The sequence below is a fragment of the Oryx dammah genome, unplaced genomic scaffold, assembly GCF_014754425.2.
Source record: "Oryx dammah isolate SB20612 unplaced genomic scaffold, SCBI_Odam_1.1 HiC_scaffold_24, whole genome shotgun sequence".
Lineage (NCBI taxonomy): Eukaryota > Metazoa > Chordata > Mammalia > Artiodactyla > Bovidae > Oryx > Oryx dammah.
The window spans coordinates 67409187-67436211 of NW_024070208.1; the positions used below are offsets into that span (position 1 = coordinate 67409187).

At 42.1% G+C, this 27025-nt stretch overlaps 1 protein-coding gene across 1 annotated transcript in view; it reads left to right on the forward strand.

Annotated features, from left to right (window-relative positions):
- Positions 1 to 15258: 15258 nt before the first annotated feature.
- The window catches only part of GPC6 (glypican 6), a 1226374-nt gene continuing 1214607 nt past the window's right edge, over positions 15259 to 27025 (forward strand). The window contains exon 1 of the mRNA XM_040267334.1: positions 15259 to 16051. Coding sequence (XP_040123268.1) covers positions 15892 to 16051 — 160 coding nt within the window. The 5' untranslated portion in view covers positions 15259 to 15891. The remainder of the gene's footprint in view (positions 16052 to 27025) is intronic.

Consider the following 27025-nt stretch of genomic DNA (forward strand, 5'->3'; position numbering starts at 1 on the left):
GGACATGAGTCTGAGTAAACTCCAGGAGTTGGTGATAGACGGGGAAGCCTGGCGTGATGCAGTCCATGGGGTCGCAAAGAGTCGGACACAACTGAGCAACTGAACTGAACTGATTTATACATAAATACGCTACCATGTATACCATTAAATATATATATCAATGCTACTTTCTCAATTCATTCCACTCTCTCCTTCCCTCCCTGTGTCTACAAGTCCTTTCTCTACATCTGCGTCTCTATTCCGGCCCTGCAAATAGGTGCATCAGTACCATTTTTTCTAGATTCCATATATATACATGTTCCCTTCTAAGAGCCCTGAGAATCTCAGGCTGCAGTTAGTGTTCCACTGCAATTCAAGAGCCTGAGAACAGCTGTCCAGGCAGAGGCCGTATGGGGAGTGCTGGGAGCAGGGGTCTTCCTGGGAGGGGCCAGGGACAGGGCTGGCCTGGAACCGAGCTGAGATGCAGGAGAAACTCACAAGGCTGAAGGCAGAAGTGGCAGGTGTTCTGGGGCTTCTGTGATTCAGTCTCAATCCACTTCATACCTCCTTGTATTCTACTCACTTCCTTTCTTTCAACTTTCTGGGGCCTCCTTTTTAGGATCATCAGAGGGTCACAACCTCAGAAGAAGAAAGGGCAGGAGAAAAAGTCAATGTGTGAAGTAGACCAGTAAGGACAGAAAGGGGAGTGGGAGGGTGGCCAAGCTTGAATGCAGACATTGACCAAGAGAGGCTGTTTAACTCCCTGCGGCTCCAGCCAAATGGGGGCCCCTTTCTGCCAGGTGTTTGGAATTTTCACGAAAAGCACACATTTTAAATTTCTTTCGTAATATTAATTATTGGCACTCTTTCAAATTATTTAAAGGCCAACAAAGCACATGTGTGTGCCAACACTGTCCCCAGGATTGCTGTTTTGTGTTTTAGAAACTCACATATTCAAACAGCTGATTTAATTCCTCTGTATTTCCTGAAAGCAGTTCCCTAAGTACCTTCTTGGGCACTCCACGGCCCCAGAAGCTGGGAGGTAGAGATGGAAAGAAGCTACTTTTAGTGACTCAGAGCAATTTACATTTCTTACATGATCAGACTATGGTACACATATCCTTAGAGAAGAAAAGTACAAGAGGAACACTGCTTTAATCTCTGGTAGGGAAACGTGCCACATGATTTTCCTACCTAGCTCTACTTTTCTCACCAGAGTATCTTGAAGGTCCCTGATAGCCTAGACTTTGAGCTGCTTAAATACTGGGGCCTGGCTTTGGTAATGGTCATGGCATGATGCACTCAGTTATTGCCTCTGGGATTTCTGGGGTTTTAAACAAAAATTTATTTATTTTTAATTGAAGGATAATTGCTTTACAAAATTGATTTCTGCCATACATCAACATGAATTAGCTATCAGTTCAGTTCAGTCGCTCAGTCATGTCCGACTCTTTGCGACCCCATGAATCACAGCACGCCAGGCCTCCCTGTCAATCACCAACTCCCGGAGTTCACTGAAACTCACGTCCTTCGAGTCAGTGATGCCATCCAGCCACCTCATCTTCTGTCGTCCCCTTCTCCTCCTGCCCCCAACCCCTCCCAGTATCAGAGCCTTTTCCAATGAGTCAACTCTTCACATGAGGTGGCCAAAGTACTGGAGTTTCAGCTTTAGCATCATCCCCTCCAAAGAACACCCAGGACTGATCGCCTTCAGAATGGACTGGTTGGATCTCCTTGCAGTCCAAGGGACTCTCAAGGGTCTTCTCCAACACCACAGTTCAAAAGCATTAATTCTTCGGCGCTCAGCTTTCTTCACAGTCCTACTCTCACAATCATACATGACTACTGGAAAAACCATAGCCTTGACTAGACAGACTTTAGTCAGCAAAGTAATGTCTCTGCTTTTGAATATGCTATCTAGGTTGGTCATAACTTTCCTTCCAAGGAGTAAGCGTCTTTTAATTTCATGGCTGCAGTCACCATCTGCAGTGATTTGGGAGCCCCCAAAAAATAAAGTCTGACACTGTTTCCACTGTTTCCCCATCTATTTCCCATGAAGGGATGGGACCAGATGCCATGATCTTCATTTTCTGAATGTTGAGCTTTAAGCCAACTTTTTCATTCTCCACTTTCACTTTCATCAAGAGGCTTTTTAGTTCCTCTTCACTTTCTGCCATAAGGGTGGTATCATCTGCATATCTGAGGTTATTGATATTTCTCCCAGCAATCTTGATTCCAGCTTGTGCTTCTTCCAGCCCAGCGTTTCTCATGATGTACTCTGCATATAAGTTAAATAAGCAGGGCAATGAAGCAGGGCAAAGGCTAATAGAGTTTTGCCAAGAGAATGCACTGGTCATAGCAAATACCCTCTTCCAACAACACAAGAGAAGACTCTACACATAGACATAACCAGATGGTCAACACCGAAATCAGATTGATTATATTCTTTGCAGCCAAAAATGGAGAAGCTCTATACAGTCAGCAAAAACAAGACCAGGAGCTGACTGTGGCTCAGATCATGAACTCCTTATTGCCAAATTCAGACTCAAATTGAAGAAAGTAGGGAAAACCACTAGACTGTTCAGGTATGACCTAAATCAAATCCCTTATGATTATACAGTGGAAGTGAGAAATAGATTTAAGGGACTAGATCTGATAGATAGAGTGCCTGATGAACTATGGACGGAGGTTCATTACATTGTACAGGAGACAGGGATCAAGACCATCCCCATGGAAAAGAAATGCAAAAAAGCCAAATGGCTGTCTGGGGAGGCCTTACAAATAGCTGTGAAAAGAAGAGAGGCAAAAAGCAAAGGAGAAAAGGAAAGATATAAGCATATGAATGCAGAGTTCCAAAGAATAGCAAGGTGAGATAAGAAAGCCTTCCTCACCGGTCAATGCAAAGAAATAGAGGAAAAGAACAGAATGGGAAAGACTAGAGATCTCTTCAAGAAAATTAGAGACACAAAGGGAACATTTCATGCAAAGATGGGCTTGATAAAGGACAGAAATGGTATGGACCTAACAGAAGCAGAAGATATTAAGAAGAGGTGGCAAAAAGAGGTGAATTAGCTATAGGTGTACATATATTCCTTCCCTCTTGAACCTCCCTCCCACTTCGCATCGTTTCCCACCCCTCTAGGTTGTTACAGAGCTCCAGTTTAAGTTCTCTGAGTCTTACAACAAATTTCCACTGGCTATCTACATTACATGTGGTAGTGTATATGCTTCCATACAGCTCCCTCTATTCATTTCACCCTCTCCTTCCTCCCCACCAGCCCTTGTTCCTAAGTCTGTACTCCATGTCTGCATCTCCACTGGTGCCCTGCAGATAGGTTCATCGGTACCATCTTTCTAGATTCCACATATATGCATTAATATATATTAGTTTTTCTGACTTATTTCACTCTGTATAATAGACTGTATGTTCATCCACCCAGTTAGAACTGACTCAAATGTGTCCCTTGGGACTTGTGTTTGCATCAATGGGTAGATGAAGAGTTTATGGAAAGTATTTTCAAAGTTGTTTAAAATTTTATAAATATAAGCTATCATTTTCTTCGAATTTTTTAAATTTCTAAGAAATCTCTCAAACTTAACAGAGAGATTTCAGTCTCAACAGAGATGGCTTTAGTTTGCAATAGCTAAAAGTGTTCTGAAAGAGAAAGGGGTGCTTTTGAGTTCTGAATTCTAAGTTCTGAAGGGAGCAAGCTCTGTTGTGTAGTTCATAAGTAATAAATTGGAAAGAAAGCAAACTGCATGAAACAAGAGCCTCTTTTCTCATCCCATTCAGGGTGAAAATGCTGGCTAATGGGGAAGAGAAAAAGCTGGAGGAAGTGAATGGATTGTTGAGTTGCCTTGTGTCCTCTCTGTGGACTGACTGGTAGGACCTCACTGGCAGTGGAGATGTGTATTCTGACTCTTCTATCTGGAGACACTCTCATCTGTAATCTGTCTGATATTCCTTATCCTGCAATGGAATGGGAGCTGTAAAACCTATGCACAAAGAATGAAGGGGTAGGGTGATGGAATGGCAGGGAGGTGTGGGAGGGCAGTACCACGTTCCTTGTGCAATCAACAAAGGGGGAGAGATTAGTTAAGACAAGGAAAGCTGTCACTGACGACCGAGGATGAGATGGCTGGATGGCATCACGGACTCGATGGACATGAGTCCGAGTGAACTCCGGGAGATGGTGATAGACAGGGGGGCCTGGCGTTCTGCGATTCATGGGGTCGCAAAGAATCGGACACGACTGAGCGACTGAACTGAACTGAACTGAACTGGTAGTGCATGCACACCAGTGGATCTGTAGGATCCTAGGAGAGTGTGGCCAGTCATGAAGCGTGGACCATACAGCCGCGGACTGGGAAAAGACCTGTTCATAACGCTGAGGATGCCATCCTAGAACGTAAAAATGACCAACAAATAGCTGATCTGTTTTCACCAATGCCTGACTGTCTCACCATTTCCACATGGAAGAACATGAACCCTCCCTAGGGAGGGAACTGTGTCTGAGAAGGTTCTTATGCAGCTAGATTTATACCTTAAATTGGCAAGATTAAATTTTCTGCTGCTGAATAGAAGACTTAAAATAGAAATTAAGTTCCATTAAAGGAAAATAAAGGAAGTTCCATGCCTTACACCTGAGTTTGTGGCCTGTGAAAATTCATAACCATTACACAAATATAAAAATTTCCATTTGCACTGTAACCAGTTAAAATGAACAATCATTTTGCATGATGGTTAAGTAATCCTTTAAGTCAACTTGAACAGAAACACGCTCTACCCAAAAAGCAGGAAAGAAAAAGAGAACTTTAGAATGTCCGAAGACTTCTTATAATGAATATTTCAACTCAATGCTGTGATGCCCATATTTCTGTTGAATGGGGAAGTATGTGTGATTCATTAAGCTCTCATTCATTATGAAAATAGACTACCAAATTATATTCTTTGTAAGTGAAATCATTATGGAAGTAATTTACAAAATACATTAAGCTCTTTCATGATCTTGCTAAAGGAAAAGCCAAATAGTTTTAAACACATTGCAAGGTCATTATCATTTTCCAATCTTAGATCTTACTTTTCATTCATTATTTTTTGAAATATCTCTTGTACAAATACCCAGATTTGATTACACTTTTGCACAGCAGAACTTTTCATGTGTCTAAGGAGAATCATGATTTACCTATGTGTTCATGATTGTAAAATAAAATTCAAGTTTCTTAAATACCATGTTCAAATGTTCTTTTATTTTCCTCTCAAATTTGTGGAATCCAGTCTTGCCCCTTTGAGACTGTAACGTGATCTGTCATCTCTTCAATGTTTGTAATAAATCATCATTTAGAACTTATAAAAGCAACTTAGAAGCCAGGCAGCATATTACAAGTTTAGAATATGATTGTTTGACCCTCTAGGGGCTTTTAAAATCAGTTATCTACTGAAATTAAGGTAGAAGTCAGAGTAGATGGAATGTCCTTCTGTGTTATGCCCACTCACAATGCTGTTCATTACCCAGAACACACCAGTCCGTACATGTTTGTTACCCAGGAAAAATAGAGCCCTATTCATTATTCATAGAGGTCCTCCTGCACAGTAAAGACATTCATTCTTTAATGGCTCTATGACTAGGGTGTTGTGAAGCCCAAAGATGTTATTTTTGGAAGATAGTTTACCAATTAAAAGCATACGGCATTGGATTGCTTAGTCATGTCCTCAACATTGATTAGCTATAATTGCAGATGAACATCAGGAGAAAACTGAAGGCATACTGCTATGTGCTTTTCTGCTTCCTTCAGACACCTCCCTGGAAACGGACTTCCAACTTTCAACCTCAGACTTTTTCTCCAAGTAACTTAAAAAATACACTAGGTTTGCTCCATCTCAAATATTTAATTATTTCCCTCTGAAATGTAATAAAATGTGTGAAGTTAATATAGAGGCGAGTGTTAGAAATGATTGCTTGGAAGTGAATTCGGGCTATGAAGACAAATAAGACCATATTCTTTTGTTAAAAAAATGGTAATACTTTATATGAAATTAAATATATTCTACTTGTTTGTGGCTGATAAAAAATGGAAGCTGTTGGCCATAAATGTTTTATATAAATTCAGTGGAATTAAGTTTGTTTAGACTTTGACTTACCAATAAATGACATAGATCATGATCAGTGCTATTTTCTTAAGCATAGATCTAAAAATTATTGCTAGTTTGTATTTGCTATGCAGGCTGTAAGCCTAATGATTTATCACTCTTTTCTTAACGTCTACTGATCTTTTTAAAATGTGACACAGTTTTGGTGTCATGTAGCCATAAACTGCTTAGAAAACTTTGTCCTATGTGGGTAAGAAGAGTACATTTGTGAACATTTTAAAAATCTAAACTAAAAAGAACACTTAATCATAAAATTGTTAATGAAAATATTAGCATTGACAGAGATGTTAGAGGATTTTTCTGAACACACCAAGAAGCTGTTTTCCTGACTTGATAGGGAGCATATTTTACTGCTAAATTCTCCTACTTATTATTCAGAGTAATGACTAAGTTGAGGAAGTAAATTTTCTTTGTACTTCTGATGTCCATGTATATTCATTCCAACCATGAAGGTGAATTGGTAGAGTTTGAAAAGGTCTATAAATAAGAATTATTATTGAAACCATTATCCTTGTAACTTTCAGAGGAGATGATATTTGTTATAAAAGAAACAGATATTTATTTTTTAAGGAATTAGCATGGCTTCTTCAAATGAAGTCACTAAATAACATGATTATAGTCTTTGTCAAAGTATCAAGTAAAATGTAGCAGTGAAGCTTTGGTATGCTACTGGATTGATACTATTTACTGGTTCTATGAAGCTGAGTGATTCTTTGTAGAGTGAAACATATACAACTTCGCTGTTGACTCCTATCCTCTCTCTCTTGTGACCAATAGTCTTTGTATAGCTTGTAGATGAGATCTCTGTGACTGTAGACATTAAAGAGAGAAGAGCTAACTGTTCTGCTTGGTCTCAAAAACATTGCTGTAAACCCTCCAACTGCTTTCCACAGAAAAACTAATGCTGCTTTAAGGTGTGATATTCAACAAGAAGTTTTATTGACTTAAATGTACTAGTAGGTGCAGAAGAACCCATTCAAAATTTTCAGTTCCCTTTTTCCTTTCTAGTGTCTACACTAACTTACACTAAGTTTGAATGAATTTAATCATTATAATTAGGACTTATTAGAAAACTCTCTGAATTAAAAGCTATGAATATGCTGATTATTGAATTTTAGAATATTCAGATTGCTTTCCATTATTAAAAGTAACTTGATATCAAAGTATGATCAACCATAAGAAGGTTTAATCACATTAATGTTTTTTAAAATTTCTTTGAGTCTCTTCTGATTCTTATCAACTGAAGGTTTTTTCTAATTTATTTATCTAAGTAACTTTCTGTTTGCTTTCATTTCTTATGTAGAAATATTAGGTTAAAAAAAAGCCCAGTCTGTAAACTATCTTCCTATTCCTTCAGAGCACGGTCCTTCTAAGCTGAAGTTAAAAGAACAGAGATTTCTATGTAGTAAAATAGTTTTAAAAAAGCTTTATTTTATGGGTTCATCATCAGTTTTTTTTTCCCAAAACCCAGCCTGACATATTGCTTATTTAATGCTAAAATAATGAATTATAGTTAACTTAGAGCTTTAAAAATTTGAGAAATCATTTTAATATAGTGAATTAAGGTATTTCATTGGAAAAGACCCTGATGCAGGGAAAGATTAAAGGTAAAAGGAGAAGACAGTGAGTGAGGATGAAATGGTTGGATGGAATCACTGACTAAATGGACATGAGTTTGAGCAAATTCCCAGAGACAGTGAAGGACAAAGAAGCCTGGAGTGCTGCATTTCATGGGGGTGCAAAGAGTCAGACACGACTTGGTGACTGAACAACAGCAATAAAGGTATTCCACTGATGAAAGTTAGCAACACAAGGAGAGCTATCCTCCGTCAAGGCTGTGTTGTCATTCATTTGCCTTAAGAAATATCATTATTTATGATGCCAGATGATCTGAAAACGAGGCAAAGCTCCATTCATCTTTCACAAAAGCAGAAGCACTAGGGTAGTGACTGCCAAGATGTATGGTTCCAATAATCTAGGTATGTTGAATTACTGCTTAGTTACAGAATCATCTCTCATAACATTAATATCTGAATTTATAACAAGTAAGACAAGGTTAAATGATCTTTTATGAACTACAGAAAAGCAAGTTTATTAATCTGCAATAGGATTTTCATCTGTGCTACTCTTCTACATTTATGTATCTGATCTGGAAACACTTCAGAAACACGTGATTTTTAAATAATGATATTATTGAAGGCATCTATTAATATTGTGAGCCATAAAGTCAAAATGAAATGTGATTCCTTATGTATAATAAGCTTTTATAATGATGGTCTAAAATGATGCTTAGCTAGTATTCTATTTGCCAGGATTGTTCCAAGGCAGAGAGTGATTGTAAAACTGATTTTTTTAAACTAAATATTTTATTACTTAATATTTAAATGAATAGCCTAAAATGTATTTCTAGGCATGAAATGGGCTTCCCTGGTGGCTCAGATGGTAAAAAATCTGCCTGTAATGCGGGAGACCTGGGTTCGATCCCAGGGTTGGGAAGATCTGCTGGAGGAAGGCATGGCAACCCACTCTAGTATTCTTGCCTGGAAAATCCCATGGACAGAGGAGCCTGGTGGGCTACAATCCACGGGATTGCAGAGTCAGACATGACTCTGTGACTAAGCACACACATGAAATAGCCTAAGATGTATATCCAGCTATGAAACTCACAATCAGTGGAGAGGAGAGTTCTGGATCACTAATAAATATGAAAAATTTAAAGTGCATGTCAATCATTGTTATGCCTTAACATATTTTTTGTTTATACCTTCTTGGTGACTGTTATTAACATTCCAAGTAAATATGAGTAGTGCTTAAGAATACAGGAAATACTTGCATTATGTTTCTAGCATACATATATGAAAACTGCTGCTGCTGCTGCTAAGTCGCTTCAGTCGTGTCTGACTCTGTGCGATCCCATAGACCACAGCCCACCAGGCTCCCCCGTCCCTGGGATTCTCCAGGCAAGAACACTGGAGTGGGTTGCCATTTCCTTCTCCAATGCATGAAAGTGAAAAGTGAAAGTGAAGTCGCTCAGTCGTGTCCGACTCCTAGCGACCCCATGGACTGCAACCTACCAGACTCCTCCACCCATGGGATTTTCCAGGCAAGAGTACTGGAGTGGGGTGCCATTGCCTTCTCCGATATGAAAACTAAATATAATTAAATAATTAGAGCTCTTCCAATTCCCTTGGCTAAACCCTGACATAACTATTAGGCAAAAATCTGATGAAACATCATAACATTCTCTCCTCAGAAGCTAAGTAGCTCTGGCTTCAGAGCCTTAGACGAATATTTTTAAGATAGGAAAAATCTGCGGTCCCTCTGTGTTTGACTTCCCCCTCGAGATCATTAGCAACCCAGCTGGTTCTCAGTTGCCCTAAAGATATAATTTTAATGGGTTTATATTAGTAGTAGGTAAACTAGTAAGGCTCAGTAAACGTTAAATAGATTACTAAGAGTTGGTTTGGTATAAAACTTGATAAGAAAAATGAAACACGATTTCTACTGTTTTTAGTCATTATTTACCTGAGTTCACCTTTCTTTCTCTGTAACTCAGCAACCTTCCCGTTATGCAGGCACCTGGCAGAACTACTGTTGTTAAATTTCTGAGGGCTTTTTCATTACAGGCCCTTGTTTTTCAAGAGGCAGGTTAACTAAGCAATTTTGATTTGCATCAAGCTGAGATGTGGGATAGACACTTGAAGTCCATTCTCTTGTTTTCATAAGATTTCATTTGAACTTATTTGTGCTACTTGATCTAAATCCACACAGGGAAAAAAAAAAAACCTCAAAAATTCATTCATGATTTGGTGCAACTGAGCAAAAGAATAGTAACTTGTGTAACTGCCTTTTCCCCCCTTATTCATGGCTTTTAAAAAAATCATTCACAATGAAAAACTTCATACCACAACGTTGCTATGTTTTTGTAAGAAATATTAACGCCCATTTGTTTTACATACATGAGATAATGGTAATCCCCCTTTATTTTGTAAAACATGGCACAAATATCTGCATTTGTTAAAAATTTGAGATATTCATTTTAAAACAATATCTTTCTCATCATAGGTACTTAGATTTACTGTATAAAACTTATAGAATGTAGATAAGAAAGAGGAATATAAAATCAACCTACCAAGGATTTCCCTGGTGATCCAGTGGCTTAAAGCTCAACGTTCAGAAAACAAAGATCATGGCATCTGGTCCCATCACTTCATGGGAAATAGATGGGGAAACAGTAGAAACAGTGTCAGACTTTATTTTTTTGGGCTCCAAAATCACTGCAGATGGTGACTGCAGCCATGAAATTAAAAGACAGCTTACTCCTTGGAAGAAAAGTTATGACCAACCTAGATAGCATATTCAAAAGCAGAGACATTACTTTGCCAACTAAGGTCTGTCTAATCAAGGCTATGGTTTTTCCTGTGGTCGTGTATGGATGTGAGAGTTGGACTGTGAAGAAGGCTGAGCGCCTAAGAATTGATGCTTTTGAACTGTGGTGTTTGAGAAGACTCTTGAGAGTCCCTTGGACTGCAAGGAGATCCAACCAGTCCGTCCTGCAGGAGATCAGCCCTGGGTGTTCTTTGGAAGGAATGATGCTAAAGCTGAAACTCCAGTACTTTGGCCACCTCATGCGAAGAGTTGACTCATTGGAAAAAACTCTGATGCTGGGAGGGATTGGGGGCAGGAGGAGAAGGGGACGACCGAGGATGAGATGGCTGGATGGCATCATGGACTCAATGGATGTGAGTCTGAGTGAACTCCGGGAGATGGTGATGGACAGGGAGGCCTGGCGTGCTGCAATTCATGGGGTCGCAAAGAGTCGGATATGACTGAGCGACTGAACTGAACTGAACTAGTAACTAAGGCCCTGTGTTCCCAATGCAGAGGGCCTGGGTTCGATCCTTGCTCAGGGAAATAGGTTCCGCATGCTGCAACTAAGACCCACCCCAGCCAAAGAAATAATTAAGTAATAAATATTAAAAAAATAAAATAAAATCAACCTACCTAATGCTATTACATTAAATTTCAATCTCTTTCTATGTCTCATGTTGTATTCTTGTCTGTAGTCTTAGGAGTTTCTTTGGGAAAGCCCATCCCTTTCCACTTCCACCTAGAGTTGCCACACAGCAGTAATCAGTTATGCCTGCTGTTTCAATATTCCCTCCACCTACTTCATATACAATTCCATGCAGTATGGCCTCCACTTCATTACTTTACTAGAATGTTTCTGTTGAAGTTTCCAGGAAGCCTATCATTGTCCGAGTACTATTTTCTCCAACTTCCTTGGCTTTGATGTTCCCTGCGATTTGCTTCATCTTTGAAAATCTTCTAACTGGAATCCCATGATGGTACCTCATTTGTGTTCACTTCTTATATTTGCAACCAACCCCTATCTGTTGCCTTCACTTCCTTTGCTTTTCCTTTAGGTTGCTATAGTCATTAATTTGCCTTCATTTGTAAATAACTCAGTAACCAAATGACAGTGGCATAAACTACAGGATATTTGTGAATTATTTAACAAGAAGTTAAGAGGTTGGCAGCTGTGGGGCTGATTTTGTGACTCAGAACAGGAACCAAGGATCTAAGTTCTTTCCATCCTCTGGTCTGTCATTCTCTGTCCCTTGGCACTGTCTTGTCTCCAACTCATGAGATGGCCAACTAGCTCTAAGAAGACAGGTGCCTGTGTGCATGCTCTTTGCAACTTTTGCAACTCCATGGACTGTAGCCCACCGGGTTCCTCTATCCATGGAATTTTCCAAGCAAGAATACTGGAGTGAGTTGCCATTTCCTTCTCCAGGGGATCTTCCTGATCCAGGAATCGAACCCACTTCTCTTGCATCTCCTGCATTGGCAGGCGAGGTGTTTACCACTGTGCCACCTGAGGAGGCACAGGCAAAAAGACCTCTCTGTTCCCATATTTCCTTTCATCAGGAAAAATGCTTTTCTCAGAAATCTTTTGCTTATATCTCATTGGGCAACAAGGGGTGTTAGGCCCACCCCTACACTATTTAATGAAAAGGGAAATTTTCATGACTTGTGTCTAGGTTCTTTCTATCCTCCAAGGGATGACCATTTATGATTCATCCCTTGCTGCTGGCATGATGCCCTGACCACAGTTGGGATTAGGATAGCAAGAAAGAAGAGCCAGTGATCATGGGGTGGATACCTGACAGGGGCAACTCTGCCCACCTGCCAACTGTAGCAGAGATTTAATTTTTTTTTCTCCATATCTCAGCCTCTGAGGCTCCATTCATCTTATGCCCAGAGGGGTTGTTGTGAAATAAACAGCTGGGATGTGAATGTGCTGTATAAACAGGAGTCTTATGTCCTAGTAAATACTACATTTTCCTAATGAGACTTACAATTTTGAAGTAATGTTTTAGTAAATTTTTTTTTGGTATGTATTGAACCAAGGACCAAATCATGCTAATCCTTTCTGCAAAATGTATCTTCGCCTTCTTTCCATTTACTATCTTCCTATTCTAGTCTCAATCACCTGAAATCTTGACCACTGTGACAGTTCTGTGTGTTTCTCCTACTGACCTTTCTCTTGCTTCTGTGTGCTTGCTTCCTTTGGTTTGAGGTTCTTCATGTTCTAACTTCTTTTTCCTATGACGTACAATATAAACATTACTGTCAGGGTTCAAGTCTCTCAGCTAAACTTTTTTTTTTTTCCTATCTAAACCAAATGCCAACATCTTAATATGAGTTCTCGTCTTCCTAGTCAAGGCTCTTCTATAAACGCCTATGACCTTCAAGGCTCATTCCAATACGTCATCTAGGCTCTGCTGTTGCCCTTAGCTGGAAAATTTGACTTAATTTCTTACACCACCTCAAACAGTGAGCCACTATCCAGTGAGTGGACCAAGAAGGTTTGAGAGCACCAGTAAAGCAAGTTACTTAATTCTTTGGTCTGACTGGAATTTATAAGTTCAGTTCAGTTCAGTCACTCAGTCGTGTCTGACTCAGTCATGTCTGACCCTTTGTGACCCCATGAACTGCAGCACACCAGGCTTCCCTGTCCGTCACCAACTCCCTGAACTTGCTCAAGCTCCTGTCCATCGAGGTGGTGATGCAATTCAACCATCTCATCCTCTGTTGTCCCCTTCTCCTGCTTTCAATCTTTCCCATCGTCAGGGTCTTTTCCAATGAGTCAGTTATTTGCATCAGGTGGCCAAAGTAGTGGAGTTTCAGTATTGGAATTTGTAAACCTACCTTAAATTGTTTTACCCTCCTGATGGGATTAAATTAATCTATGTCTGATTAAATTATAATTATTTCCATACTAGCCTTCCTACAAGTCTAGGACCTGTGTACAAGAACCTAGGGCTATATCACTGCATTGAATGCTTATTAAATACTTAATGATTTTTAAATATCTTAAAATACATATACTATGTTTTTACCCCCTCTTCCTCCACTTCAAATGTCCTTTCTATTGCATTATTTGCTATATATTGCAAGAATAATGGTAAATTACAATGAGTTCTGATGTGTGAGGAGAGAAAATGTTATGTGTGTAATCACTCCCCTCCTCTGGAGTGCAAAATGCCTGCCACCTGACTCTGACAAAAACAGAAGGTTGAAGGTCATGTCAAATATAGAAATAATGACTTAGCTACAGCATTCCCTAATCCTACCCATCTTATCCTTTGTCCACTGTGACACAAGAGTATATTTTGTGTATCCTGATTTCAGACTTTGAGGGAAATAAATTCAAGTCACTTGAGGTCTACCAATTAGTACAATATCGTGAAGGCAAAAATTATGCTAAAATTTTAAGAGAAAAAAATGTGACTGAAGTTTTCAGAAAGAAATACTTGTCTATGGAATTTTCAAGAGGGAAAAATTAACTTGTAAAGAAGAGAAACTCATTTTTAAGTATTTTCACAGTTTAAATCAGGTTGGATCTGGAACTTGGGAGTCTTTTTGGTGGAGTAAGAGAGGAGGAATTTATTAAAGAGAGGAAGAAGAGGTATCTAATGTATTGTAATGATGATGAAGATGACTATGACAGTGATCGTGATAACAGAATGACTTAAATTTCATGGTCATTCTGGTCATTAAGAGCTGTCATCTGAAAAACATAGCTTTATAGAGAAGGTCCAAAAAACTGGACGTTACCCTACAGTTATTTCTGCATAATGAGCTGATCGAAACACACACAGACACAAAAGTAAGTAAGCATTATCTTTTTTTTTTTTTTTTTGGACTTGCATTTTCCTGTTAGTAGTTGCGCAAAGCTTTGGGTTTCAACACATACTTCTGCCCAGCAAAGTTCATTAACATAAGAAAATTGATAAGAATTTTCATTTTTATACCATTTCACAAAACTTGAGTATAAGGCAGGAGGAAAGAAGTGAACTGATTCTCCACTTGAAAATTTTGTTCATTTGGAAGAAAATGCTACGTCTAGTATGTGAGAGCCTTTAGAGCAAGGGGAGACCTCAGTGCCCTCCCCAATATCTTCCTCCATGTACCCCACTGACCCTTGCTCTCTTTTTCTCACCTCTTCCTTGTTCTGCTTCTTCTTCGCTTTCCTGTTCATCTATACACTAGAAATCTGAGATAATGATTTTTGATCCAAGATTCTGTAACATTTGAAGTTAAAAGGGGGGGCATTTTTGAGTCCAGAACCCAAAATTAAAAAAAAAAAAAGACATGTCTAATGTATGCTTGCGTTATCTTTAGAAAATAAAAAAAAGTCAAACAGCAATAAGCCCAGTAATTAGAGCAGCGACTGTGCCCTACTGTTCCGGGTTCCCCCCTAATTGTTCATTTCTGCGAGGGCTGTGTCGTGAATTGTTGCTCATATTTAGAGCAACAATTGGCATTGCGTTGTCCTTTAGAGCCACAAAAATATAGTTTAATAACGTAAGTTAATGACTTAAAAATACTTTGTCTTTCTAGATGACTTCATTATGGTATTTAGAAGTAGCATTTCGGATGAGTGCGAAGGATGTGCAGCCAATGAAGAAAAGAGGAACGCTTCCCTTTTATGCCCCTTTTGCTGCCGATTAGAAAGAAATCCAGTCCAGGTTTTGCCTTCGACTCTGCCTCTGAATTTCGGCTGTGCAATGTGTAGCACGTTTCTCTCCCTCCCCTCCTTTCTCCTTCCCTCTAGCCTCCCAGCGTCTGTCTCCAGGATTTCTCTCTTCCTATTTCAGGAGGACTCTCACAAGCTCCCTCAGCCTGTGCGAAGCTGAGGTTTCCCCTGGATCTCGTATATCCCCAACACATACCTCCACGCACACACGTCCCCGAGAACCCCGCGCTCACACCGACACACACTCGCGCGCGCACACCCTCGCGGTCGCCTGTCCATCTCCCTCCCGGGAGAGCCGGCGCGCGTCTCCACCTTCGCCGCACACTCCCGCTAGCCGAGCTCGCCGCGCGCTAGGATTCTTGCGGCTCAGAACTCGGATCGCAGCGCTCAACCCCTATGGTGGTTTTTTGAAACATTTATTTTCCTCTTTTTCCTCGTTTTTATTGCACTGTTTTCGGTCTGGGGGACTAGAGGAGTGAGGCGGCTGCTTTCCCAGCCAGCCTCGGTTGGCTTTGCCATCCTCCATCAGGCTTATAAAAGTTTGCTGAGCGCAGTCCAGAGGGCTGCGCGGCTCGTCCCCTCGGCTGGCGGAAGGCGGTGACGCTGGGCAGCTGCGAGGAGCGCGCCGCCGGCTCTGGCGGGCTTTCGGCTGGAGGGGCAAGGTGAAGAGCGCACGGGTCCCGGGGTTCACCGAGCTGGATTTGCATGTTGCACCATGCCTTCTTGGATCGGGGCTGTGATTCTTCCCCTCTCCGGGCTGCTGCTGTCCCTCCCGGCCCGGGCGGAGGTGAAGGCTCGGAGCTGCGGCGAGGTCCGCCAGGCGTACGGTGCCAAGGGATTCAGCCTGGCGGACATCCCCTACCAGGAGATCGCAGGTAAGCGCGGGCGCGCGGCCCGGGCCGGCTGCAGCCCTCGGCGGCGGCCCGTCTCCCGAGCTGCCGGAAGCCCTCCTCCTTACCCCTGTTGCTGAGTTGTGGTGTTCACTTTCTGCCGGGGGGCTCTCCGGGCCGCCGCGCCTCCGTGCCGGGCGGCGGATGCTCGGGGCGGCTTCTCCAGCGGAGCGGGGAGCGGGGGCGGGGGGAAGGTGTGCGTCTCCGGCTGCCTCATTGTGTGTGCACACGCGGGAGCGCCCTCCTTCCCTCCCTCCCGCGCTCGGCTCCCGCGCCCTCGCGCTCCTCTTCGTCGTTGGCCCTGGCCGAGCGGGCCGGGGAGCCCGGGACCCCCGGGGGCGGCCGCGGCGCGAGGGCGGCACGCCGAGTCGGGCGCCCACCCCGCGCCGCTCGCTCAGGCAAACTTGGAAGAACTGCGGCCGCAGTTTGCCCAGCGCCACCGTCAGAGTGGCGCCTTCTCCGCTCCCGCCCTCGCGCCGGCGGGGGCGGTGGAGAGACGCGGAGGGCTCCCCGGCCCCTCGCTCCTGCCCTCCGGGGAGGCAGAGCGCCCGGCGCCCGGGCCGGGGGCGGGCGGGCGAGCGGGGCTGGGGGTGGGGGTTAGGGGCCTCCGACGTCGGCGGTTCCGGGCGGGTCTGGGGAGTTCGCGGGCTGCCCGTTACCGATTTGGAGCGGGCTTTGCCGTTCCGGCTCCTCAGGGCTCCCCAGATCGCGGTTGGTCACTCCCGGTCCGGGGGACAGCCCTGCCGCCCCGCGCGGCGCCCCGTCCGGAGCGCGGCCTCGCCCGCCCGCTCCGGGGAGCTGAGTCAACTTCAGCGGGTGGCTCGCTAGCGGATGCGTCCTCGGACCTCGCGGGGGTCTCCTCGGACCCCGCGTCCCCCGGCCACGGGTGTTCCTCGCTCGAGAGCCCCCAATCCCCGGGCCGGGCGCCGGCGTGTGGGGAGCGCTCGGTTTCCGACCACTTGCGCGGTCGCCTGGGTGCATGTTTTCCGGCTCTTAGCTCCAACCGAACCCGAGCATCTCGGGGGCTCTGTGAATGAAACGTGTTGGGGAGAAGTAATCCCCTGGCTGCGGGAGCGCGGAGCTGAGAGAGGCAGAGAGGGGCCGGGGGATGCTGCGAGGGCGCGGGCTGCTCAAACCCGGCAGCCGAAGTCCTCAGTGCCCCTCAGATGTTCGAGCCAGAACCCTGGATTTCCACCAGCCTCTCTGCGTTTTGCCCAGGAGCTGGTCTCTACTGTGCATTTTGCAGTGATGGTAAAACACCACGGTTTCGATACGTAGTGGGATTGCTGTTTTATGGTTGATGCACAAACTCTACAAGTGAGGGTTTTTACTTATCCCGGAATGAGCACGTTTCTAGAAATGTAGGCACTGGGGAAAAAAACAAACAAACAAACAAACAAAAAACACAACAGCTTATACATCACGCTAACAGCGCGGAGCATTATATACAGGGAGAGGTTTTCAATTCTGAGCCAGACGTAGGCAGCCTCTGGTGAGTCGGAGGCGGAACCTGTGGTGAATTATAAGACCACTTTTCTCTCTCTGTCACTTCATCTCGCTTTTCCAGAGCTCCTTAATTTGTTAATCAATGCGTAGAGAGCGACTGCCCCCACAGATCCTAAAGTTTCTTAAGTCTCCTTCCCCTTGGTCTACTGTTATTTCATTCTTTTTAATTAATTGATAAGGATCAGCTTTGCCTTTTTTTCCCTCCCCCAATCTCAGGGAAATCAACTTTTTAAAGGTTTAGAATATGGATCACTTTTTTCTGGGAACTTTTTCTCCTCTAATCTGGGTTTTTTCAAACTATGTCTTTTAAGCGCACAGGTTATTTCCCAACATGATTTCAGAAAAGGTATCTCCGAGAAGAAAATGGTTAACTATTTTTAAATTGCTTCTGTATTATTTAATGAATCGTGGGGCTTTCAGGAGACTACAGGTCTTTACCACGATGCAAATCTCCTTGATATCAAAGGGAAGGTTTTTAGTGTATATGATTTCTGTAGACACCATTGACTTTTCTGAAACATTCTCAGTGGTTGAAATAAATCCTGTAGTAGATTTTTAGCTACAGAGGGATTTTCCCCCCATTTCTATCCCCACCTTGACAATTACAGGGCTTGTTAATTAGCTATGAATTTCTAAAATGTGTGCACTTTCTGTTAAATTATCTTTCTAGGACTAGGGGGACTGTTGACTTTGCATAAAGCTTCCTGTCCTTTGGTACCCTTTGAAATACTTAAGCTATAGGTCATTGGGGGTCAGAGGCACATCTGATAGGAAAAACAAATGAGATGAAAGGTACCTGTGTATTAAGGATCAACATTTTTTCAAGGTAAACTTTACTCAATTTACCTATTGCTGTTGGAAGAATCATTTGTGTCCTATAATTAAATGAACCCACTTTTCTTCTCCTCCCTAGTTCCTGATACTATTTACTTTTAATTATCTAGTATATGGCAGTTATCCTTCCTTTCAACTCCTTATCCTTTGCCTTGTTTGGACTTTTAATGGGTTGCTTGAGAAACGGCATGTGCTGTTTAGTCTGCCAGGGAACATGAATTTAAAGGAGCTGCTGTTCAAATTTCAGGTTCATGAGAGCTGTTTCTAATTGAAAGATATTTGCAGGTAGCTTGCCTGGTAAAATAACTGAGAAGTAATGAGGACATTATGTCTCGTCATGACATTATTAAAGTTTTACTCAGAACTCACAATTGTGAAATAGTGTTGCCCTTTTCTATTCTAGGATAAAAGGGAATTCTTCAAACTCAACAGATGAGGGGCTGTGATGGGTCATATATAAAGTTCGACTCTCAGAGAGTGGTTGGGAAAGAGGAGGCCTTCAAGGGGCAGTTTGTACCATTAATCTTCACTCAGCCCTGATTTTAAACCATCCCAGGCAGATCAGATAGACTATCTGTCCTGGTTTGAAAGACCTCCAAAGGAGTAGACTCTTGAGCCCCTCTCAGCAATCCATTCTGATACTTAGTAATTTTTGTGGTATCCAAACGTTTCCAGATATCTAGTCAAAACCCCTTCAAAGTGTGCTTATTTTCTCTTGTTCTGTCTTCTGGAAAGATATTGAGCCATGTATCATTGGGTTCTTTGTTAGGACTGTTATTCTGATCAAAAGTCAGCGTGAAACATGACGGTTTTTCTTCCAGCACCAGTAATGTTATCTTGTTTTCCAATCCAAGTCATATTGATGGCTCCAAACTTGTAAAGGAACTCACAGCTGAAAAGAGCATCTGCTTAAAAGGCTGGGCAATTCAGGGGATGTTGTTTTATGCTTATGGAGCCTCTGTTTTCTGCTTTGAGCCTTTTTGGCGTCATTAATTATAATATGCATGTGTTGCTGACTAGTGGTAATTTATTGACTCATGTTAATGTTTTTCATTTATCTAATGTAACTTTACTTAACAGTCCCTTATGTAGAAATTACTGTGTCCAGCACCTATGTGACAACTCTACCTACTTTGAAAACATTAAACATTGACTGATTGATTGACTTTTTCTAATAACTTAGATACTATCATTATCCCCATTTTAAAGATGAAAAGACCAAGCAACAGATAATTAACTTGCCTGAGGATGACTCAGCTAGAAAGTGAAGAGCCTAAAATTCAAATGCAGGCACTCTGATCCCAGGCCCTGGAGTACATACACTTAATCTTGCCCACTGCCATGCTGTATTTGTTGAATAAATGCATGTAAAATCAATTCTATTCTCATCTAATACCTATATAGCCTGGTATTCTCAATCACCATATGCATTCACTCACAGTTCGAGCTGAGAATTTTTCTATTTACTTGCAACATCTACAATTTTTCAAACTCGCTTTGAATTTGGGTTTTATGTTCTCTGGAATTGGCTATGCTTCCACCACTAAATTGTCTGTGTATTTGTGCTTTTTCCTGATCATTGTATAGATGTGGTTTTAAAAAAGATAGAAAGTAAAAACATGTGTCGGGTGTTTTTTCCAATATACTGGGCCTACTTTCTGAATATTGGGTTAGTCCAAAAAAACTTACTATAGGAAATTATCATGAGGGTATAAGGAGGAGGGAAGTTTATCTCCAAAAATTAGGGGGGAAAATATAATTAACACTGTTCTCAATAATTTACTCTGCCAACTTTTTCCTATGAGTCAGGCTATATAGCTAGATATTAAGAAAGCATAAAAATTCTCTCCTGTTTCTTTGATATCAGCTTATCTCAAAAATCTAAAGTAAAAAAAAAAAAACATTCTCTAATATTCCAGGGATATACTAGTGATTGTTTTAGTCCTTCTTTATCATTTTCAAATTTCAGATGTAATGCTTCATCTTACCTGGCCTGGGTCCAGCAGTTCCTTCCTTTTTTTGGTGGGCTTCCCAGGGAATAAGCCTGCCCTTCCTCTGCTCACCAGCAAACCAACTTCTTTAATACATTTGCTGTTAACCCAACTCTTTTTTCAATTTACATGTAGATATCACATTAACATAAATGAAAAAAACAGTGTTTGGTAAGTCTTACTCTTTAAATCTCCTAGTTAGGGATAAATAATTTAATTTCCATTTAACTGCCTCCTTCACAGAGTTCTGATTTCCTAGCGCTCTGTTTCGTTAGATGATGTCTTTAAGATCCTTGTCAAGTCACTAGATTACTGAAAGATTCATATTAATTCCAGGTATCAAAGCAATCTAAAATCTGGGCTATTAGGAGTACCACTTGTTAGACTTTTGATTTGGGAATTAATTTTAGAATGATCCTTGCAAACAGAGTTATCTTAGCTGATTTAATTAGAAGATGATATGTCATCACTGAGAAGAAGAGTTCATTTGAGTTGACTGATACACTTTTTTACATAAAACTCACATCTTTTAACTGTGCCACGTCGTAATAGCTTGTGAGCAGAAATTAGGCCACTATGAAAACTGGTTTAAAATGTACAGTGAGATATTCTTTAGAATATTGTAGTATAAGCATTGCATTATAATTTATGTGAGAGGGTGACTACTGTTCTTTGGTAGTTATGGGTATTATGAACATTTGACAGAATATAAAATTATTGAGTCTTTTAAAACCAAAGTGACATACCATTCTGTCACAAGATTTTTATAGAAATATGAGTTTAGGATAAAAACTATAGTAAAGGAATTATTGATAAAATAATTCATTAGCTTAATCTTAATATATTCAGACTCACAAAAGTAAAATCATAAATAAGACTTTTTTTTTCCTCCTTAATCTTATCTCTCTGAAGGCTTCTAGTAAGGCCAGCAAGGTGATTTGGAGTTGTCTTGCCTGTACAAACAGGAAAAATTATTATTTCAAACTGGTGCTTATATCATTTTGCAGACCAAATTCTGCTCTCTTAAATTCTTTAGCTGGTGCATAATGAAACTTTAAATAGTTTCATAGTTTTCTCCAGTATTGTTCAGTTTTTTGTGATTTACATGACAGTGTATGATAGTATACTTGACTCCTTAGGATGGCGTGTTTGTAAATAAAGGATTTCATAGTACTAATTCTTTGGTGAAGGTTTAAAAACTCTAATAATCCTGGATGGACATATTTAAGAGTTTTGAATAACCCAGGATGAAAAATATTTTTAGACAAATGCACAGTTAGTAACAAAGACAAGTAGAAATTCGACTCCACATTTACACATTATCCAGGCTAGTGGTTACTATTTCATACAACCTATTCTTCATCTCTTCTAGACTTTTTTTTTCATTTCTCTAATAAATAGTTCTTGTTTACCTACTATGTGTAAGTCACTGTGTGGTGCTGGCTGTAGGGCACCAGGGAATTTTAATCCCAGCAGGGAAGCGGAAATTCAGGGCACCTTCCTCAGTGAATGGGCGAGATGAGTACACAGCACTGGAGTACCTGACTCTGGGAAAGCATTTAATAGGATCCTGTCCTCTGATCACAGGGTTATGGAAATGCCTCCTTGAGGAAGACTGATGGGCTCTGAAACCTGAATACAGAGTCAGAGAGGGCAGAGAGAACACACATTGTCTGTGTGGTAAGAAGGCCCCGAACCTGGGGAAACAGCCGTTGCAGGGGCAAAGGGTATGAGAGCCTTGGGAGAAGAGCCTGAAGAAGTCAGAGTGTTAGTTGCTCAGTCGTGTCCGACTCTTGGCGACCCTGTGGCTCTGGCCCACCAATCTCCTCTGTCCATGGAATTCTCCAGGCAAGAATACTCTACAGTGGGTTGCTATGCCCTACTCGGGGGATCTTCCCAACCCAGGGATTGAACCCACATCTCCTGCGTTGGCAGGCGTATTCTTTACCATCTGAGCCACCAGGGAAGCCCAGGACTGGGTTGATGGCTTGTGATCCAAGATGGCCCAAGCACATAGACCAAATGTTTACTTTTTTTGGCGCAGACATGGACCCATAGTGCTAAAGCCTGTGGGCTAAAGTCAACTGTTTATAGCTCAAAGAAGCAGATTTTAAACTATGTAGAACCCTCTATTTGGTGTACCCTGGGCCTGTAAAAGACTCTAAGCAGCTGCGCCCTCAACACCCCGTGGCTGAGCACCATTGCCCAGAGACCTCATCCCCCGTGCCTGGCAGGATCTTTCAGTGCTTCCTCTTCCTTGCAGGGGACTCTCTGGTACCTGCGGAAGTGCTCAGCTCTGAGGGACTTCTCCTTATTGCAGGCTGTCCAAGTGCCTCCCAAATAAAGCTTGTTCTGTCTGCTGCCCTCTCTTGGCCCTGTCTCTTCCCTTGACCAGCATTGTAATCTGTTCAACTCACTACAGTGAATATGGCCTTTAACCCAGAGCAGGGAAAAGCTGTTGAAGAGGTGTTTTAATTAGGAGGGGACATGGTTTTGAGTGTTAGTTTTGGTTCTTTGTAGAGAACTGATTGGAGGAGAGCCAAAGGCAGATACAGGAAGAGGGGAGATGGTTACATGAACCAGAGTGGTGACTGTGGGAGTGGCAGGAAGTAGAAGGGTTTAGGAGGTAAAATTGATACCACCCAAACCATCCATCAGTCCACAGTTATTTATTGAGCATCTACTGTGTGTCTGACGGTGAATAAATACTGGTGTGTGTGTGTGAGATAAAGGTTGAAAGAATCATGTGTCTCAGAAATGTTTATCAAATTAACAAGTCTATAAAAATACTTTGATACAGCTCACGTGTACCTTTTACTGGCAACAGAATATCCTAAAACCAGGAGAGGACTATTAAGAGTTTTAGGGTCACTGAGAGAAAAAGATTTCCCAAATAGAGGTGCATTATTAACTCTCAGAAAGTATCAAAATGTATGTCATCAGCTGTGTTCATTTTGAAATTCAAGTAAAAAATGTGTTCTTTTATACAGTGTAAAAATGTAAAAATATACATTTAAAAATTTTTCACTAAGATGAAAAATGGGTTTCCCTGATGGCTCGGGGTAAAGAATCTGCCTGCAATGCAGGAGACCCGGGTTCGATCCCTGGGTCAGGAAGATTCCCTGGAGGAGGGCACTCCCAGGGCAACCCACTCTAGTACTCTTGCCTAGAGAATCCCCATGGACAGAGGAGCCTGGTGGGCTGCAGTCTATAGGGTTGCACTGAAGCGACCAAGCAGCAGCAGCAAGAGGAAGAATAAATTGTTACAGGGGACATATGTACACCTACTGATTCATGGCTGATTCATGTTGATGTTGACAGAAAACAACAAAATTCTGTAAAGCAATTATCTTTCATTTAAAAAATAAATACATTTATTTTAAAAAAATGGTTACTTCATTGCCCAAGATTAAACGATGTGTCTATGGCTTGAGTGCCAAATTATGGGACTGATTGTAATGATAAGAATCATATCAGGAAGAGATTTCTTTGCCCTTGCTGAAAGGAGGAAGTCATTTTATTGGGAGTGTTTTGGTCAGGGTTCTCCAGAGGAACAGAACCAAGAATATATACCTCATATGTAAATATATGGGAGATTTATTAGATAGATAGATGGTTAGAGATATAGAAGAGGAGATTTATTATAGGAGTAGGCTCCTGTAGTTACACAGGCGAAGCCCCACATTATACTGTCTGCAAACTGACTGCCCGTGAAAGCAGGTGGGATAGTTCAGTCTGAATCAAAAGTTCCAAGAACCTGGAGCTCTGATGTCCATGGGCAGGAATATGTGGGCATCCTAGCTCCAGAAGAGAGAGAGGATTTACCATTCCTCTGCCACTCTGTTCCATTTAGGAGATCAAGCAATGAGCTCTGATGTCCATGGGAAGGAACATGTGGGCATCCTAGCTCCAGAAGAGAGAGAGGATTTACCATTCCTCTGCCACTCTGTTCCATTTAGGAGATCAAGCGATTGGCTGATGCCTGCCCACATAGGCCACTCAGACTGCTGAATCAAGTGCTAATCTCTTCCAGAAACACCCTCAGAGACGCCCTGAGGAATGATGTTTTGCTACTTATCTGGGTGTTCCTTAGGCTGGTTCAGTTGACCTGTAAAATTTACCATCACAGGAACCTTGAAGAATGGGTCACCTTTGACGGAGGGCCGTGAAAGAAGCCATTAGGGTGGGGGTTAAGTGGGCGAGCAAAATAAAGCTTGTGGGGGAGAGTTAGAAAGGGATTGATTAAGAGCTTGTGAGAAGTAATGTTGAACAGATAGGGTGGGGTTGGAGTTTTGATGGACCTTGGGCATCCTTGGCTTTATACAGCAGAAAGTACATTATCATCTGAGAGTCGTGGCAATGAAGGACCATGATGAGAGTCTTGTTTTAGGTCAGACAAGAAGTATAAACAGGATGGAATAGAGAGGGGTCATGAAAAGTCCGGAGGTGGATGGAGGACAGCCAGGGAGTGGTTTTCGGTACCAAAACATGAGCAGCTGAGGGCACAGATGAACATTTAAGAGGCAGAGAAAAGGGTAAATGATGTCATCAGAGAAGAGGTAAAATTGAAAAGAAAAAAACCTTTAAAAACTGCTCTGCTACTTAGAAGTTCCACTGAAAAGGTTTAAAGAGGACAAGCTGTTGAAACTCTTGCCTGAAATAATCTGTGTCACTTAAGATACTTTTGGCTTCAGGTCACAGAAAATCCTGACTCAACTGGTTCATGCAACCAAGGAGAGCCATTATTTTACATGCAAAGAAGTCTCATCATAGAGCAGTTCTGGGGGCGGGGGTAGGTGGCAAGTGAACAGTATGACCCACTCTCAGGTTCTCCCCATCTTTTGATCCTTCCATCCTCATTCTGTCCATCATCCACGTCAGCTACATGATGAAAACAAGATGCCCGCTGGAGAACCAAGAAGCAAAGCCTCGTGATGATGCGCTGAGGCACACAGAGGGACCATTCCTTCCGTGCGCATCTCCACATTGAGGAGGCAGTCTGCCCCCGGAGACCCCCAGTGTGTTTACCCACTGTTTTCATTCCAGAATTGCTTCCTGTGCCCATGCTTGAAAGAGAAAGGAAAAGGACTGTGGCTGTTGATCTGAACTTGTTTAGTTGCTCAGTCGTGTCCAACCCTTTGTGATCCCAGGCTCCTCTGTCCATGGGATTCTCCAGGCAAGAATCCTGGAGTGGTTTGCCATTTCCTCCTCCGGGGGATCTTCCCAACTCAGGGATCAAACCCAAGTCTTCTGCATTGGCAGGGAGATTCTTTACCACTAGCGCCAGCTGGGAAGCCTAAATAAATAAATAAAACCAAACTTGAGCCACTGATTATTCTGTATTAATAGTACCAAAGGAGTGATAGATATTACGTGGCTCTTAATGTGATGAAGTTGGTAGTATAAAACACCATTTGTAAAATGGTCTTGTCAAAAGATTGAACATGTACACCTCAGTGTTCATAGCAGCACTGTTTACAATAGCTAAGGCATGGAAGCAACCTAAATGCCCATCAACAGAAGAATGGAAAAAGAAGGTATATATAATGGAATATTACTCCTTATACCTGCTTGGAAGAGAAAGGAAAAGGACCGTGGCTGTTGATCTGAGCTAGTCACGGTTATACTGTAAGAAGGGCTGATAGCCTTTTGCATTTTCCATGGCCACCAAATTGGTTACTTAATCTTTATAATCTTAATAAGAATCCCAAGGAGTTGACGGGTAATGGAGAAACTGAGAGGGATGACTCAGACTACCTGAATTAATTATTTGGCACTATTGCTTTAGACCCATTTCTCAACGCTGGCCAGTGGCAAACTGATGCATGTGAAACGATTGGCTCTCTAGAGGGTAGTGTGTGGGGAGACCTGATCTGTAGCATTTGCCAATTTTTGTGGTCTAAATGTTCCCACCAGGGCCAATTTCGAGCCACTAACAGATTAGCAACCAGCTCCCAAAATTCCAGAAAATTTAACAACTGGCTCTTTTGAGTTGGAAAGAACCAGGGCTTATCCTGGAATCATATGAGATATTGAAAAAAAACAACCAACCTACACTTGGGCTTCATCTTCAGATATTCTGATTTAAGGGGTCTGGGAAGGGTATTCTCCCTTCCTCCCTCCCTCCATCTCCTCCTTTTTAAAATTTCCCAAGGAATTCTGATGTACATGTTGGGAGGAGAGCCAGTGATCTGGAGCAGTGCTTCACACACATTATCATGCACCACAATCACTGGAGGGCTTGCTAAGCTCAAATGCCTGGGCCCTACCCCTCAAGTTTCTGAGTCAGTAGTTCTGGAACAGGGCCTGGAATTTACATCTTTAGCAAGTTCCCGGGTGATGTTGATACTGTCGGTCCAGGCACCATCTTTTGAGGAGTGTCTGGGAGCCACACTCTGAGTGCATTCAGCGTGGTTTTAAACACACTTTTTTTGTTTGTTTGTTTGTTTGGTCAGGGTAGCCAGTTCGATTTGGGCAATGATTTTGCATTGTTTTTCGCCTTGATTTTGGATAAGAACCTCCATCCAGAAAGCGTCTCTGCTCTAAATCGCACACACACCCTATTTCCTCTGCCTTCTTCCAGATGTCTATATTGGCCACTAGGGGGACCAAGTGAAAGCGAGTGACT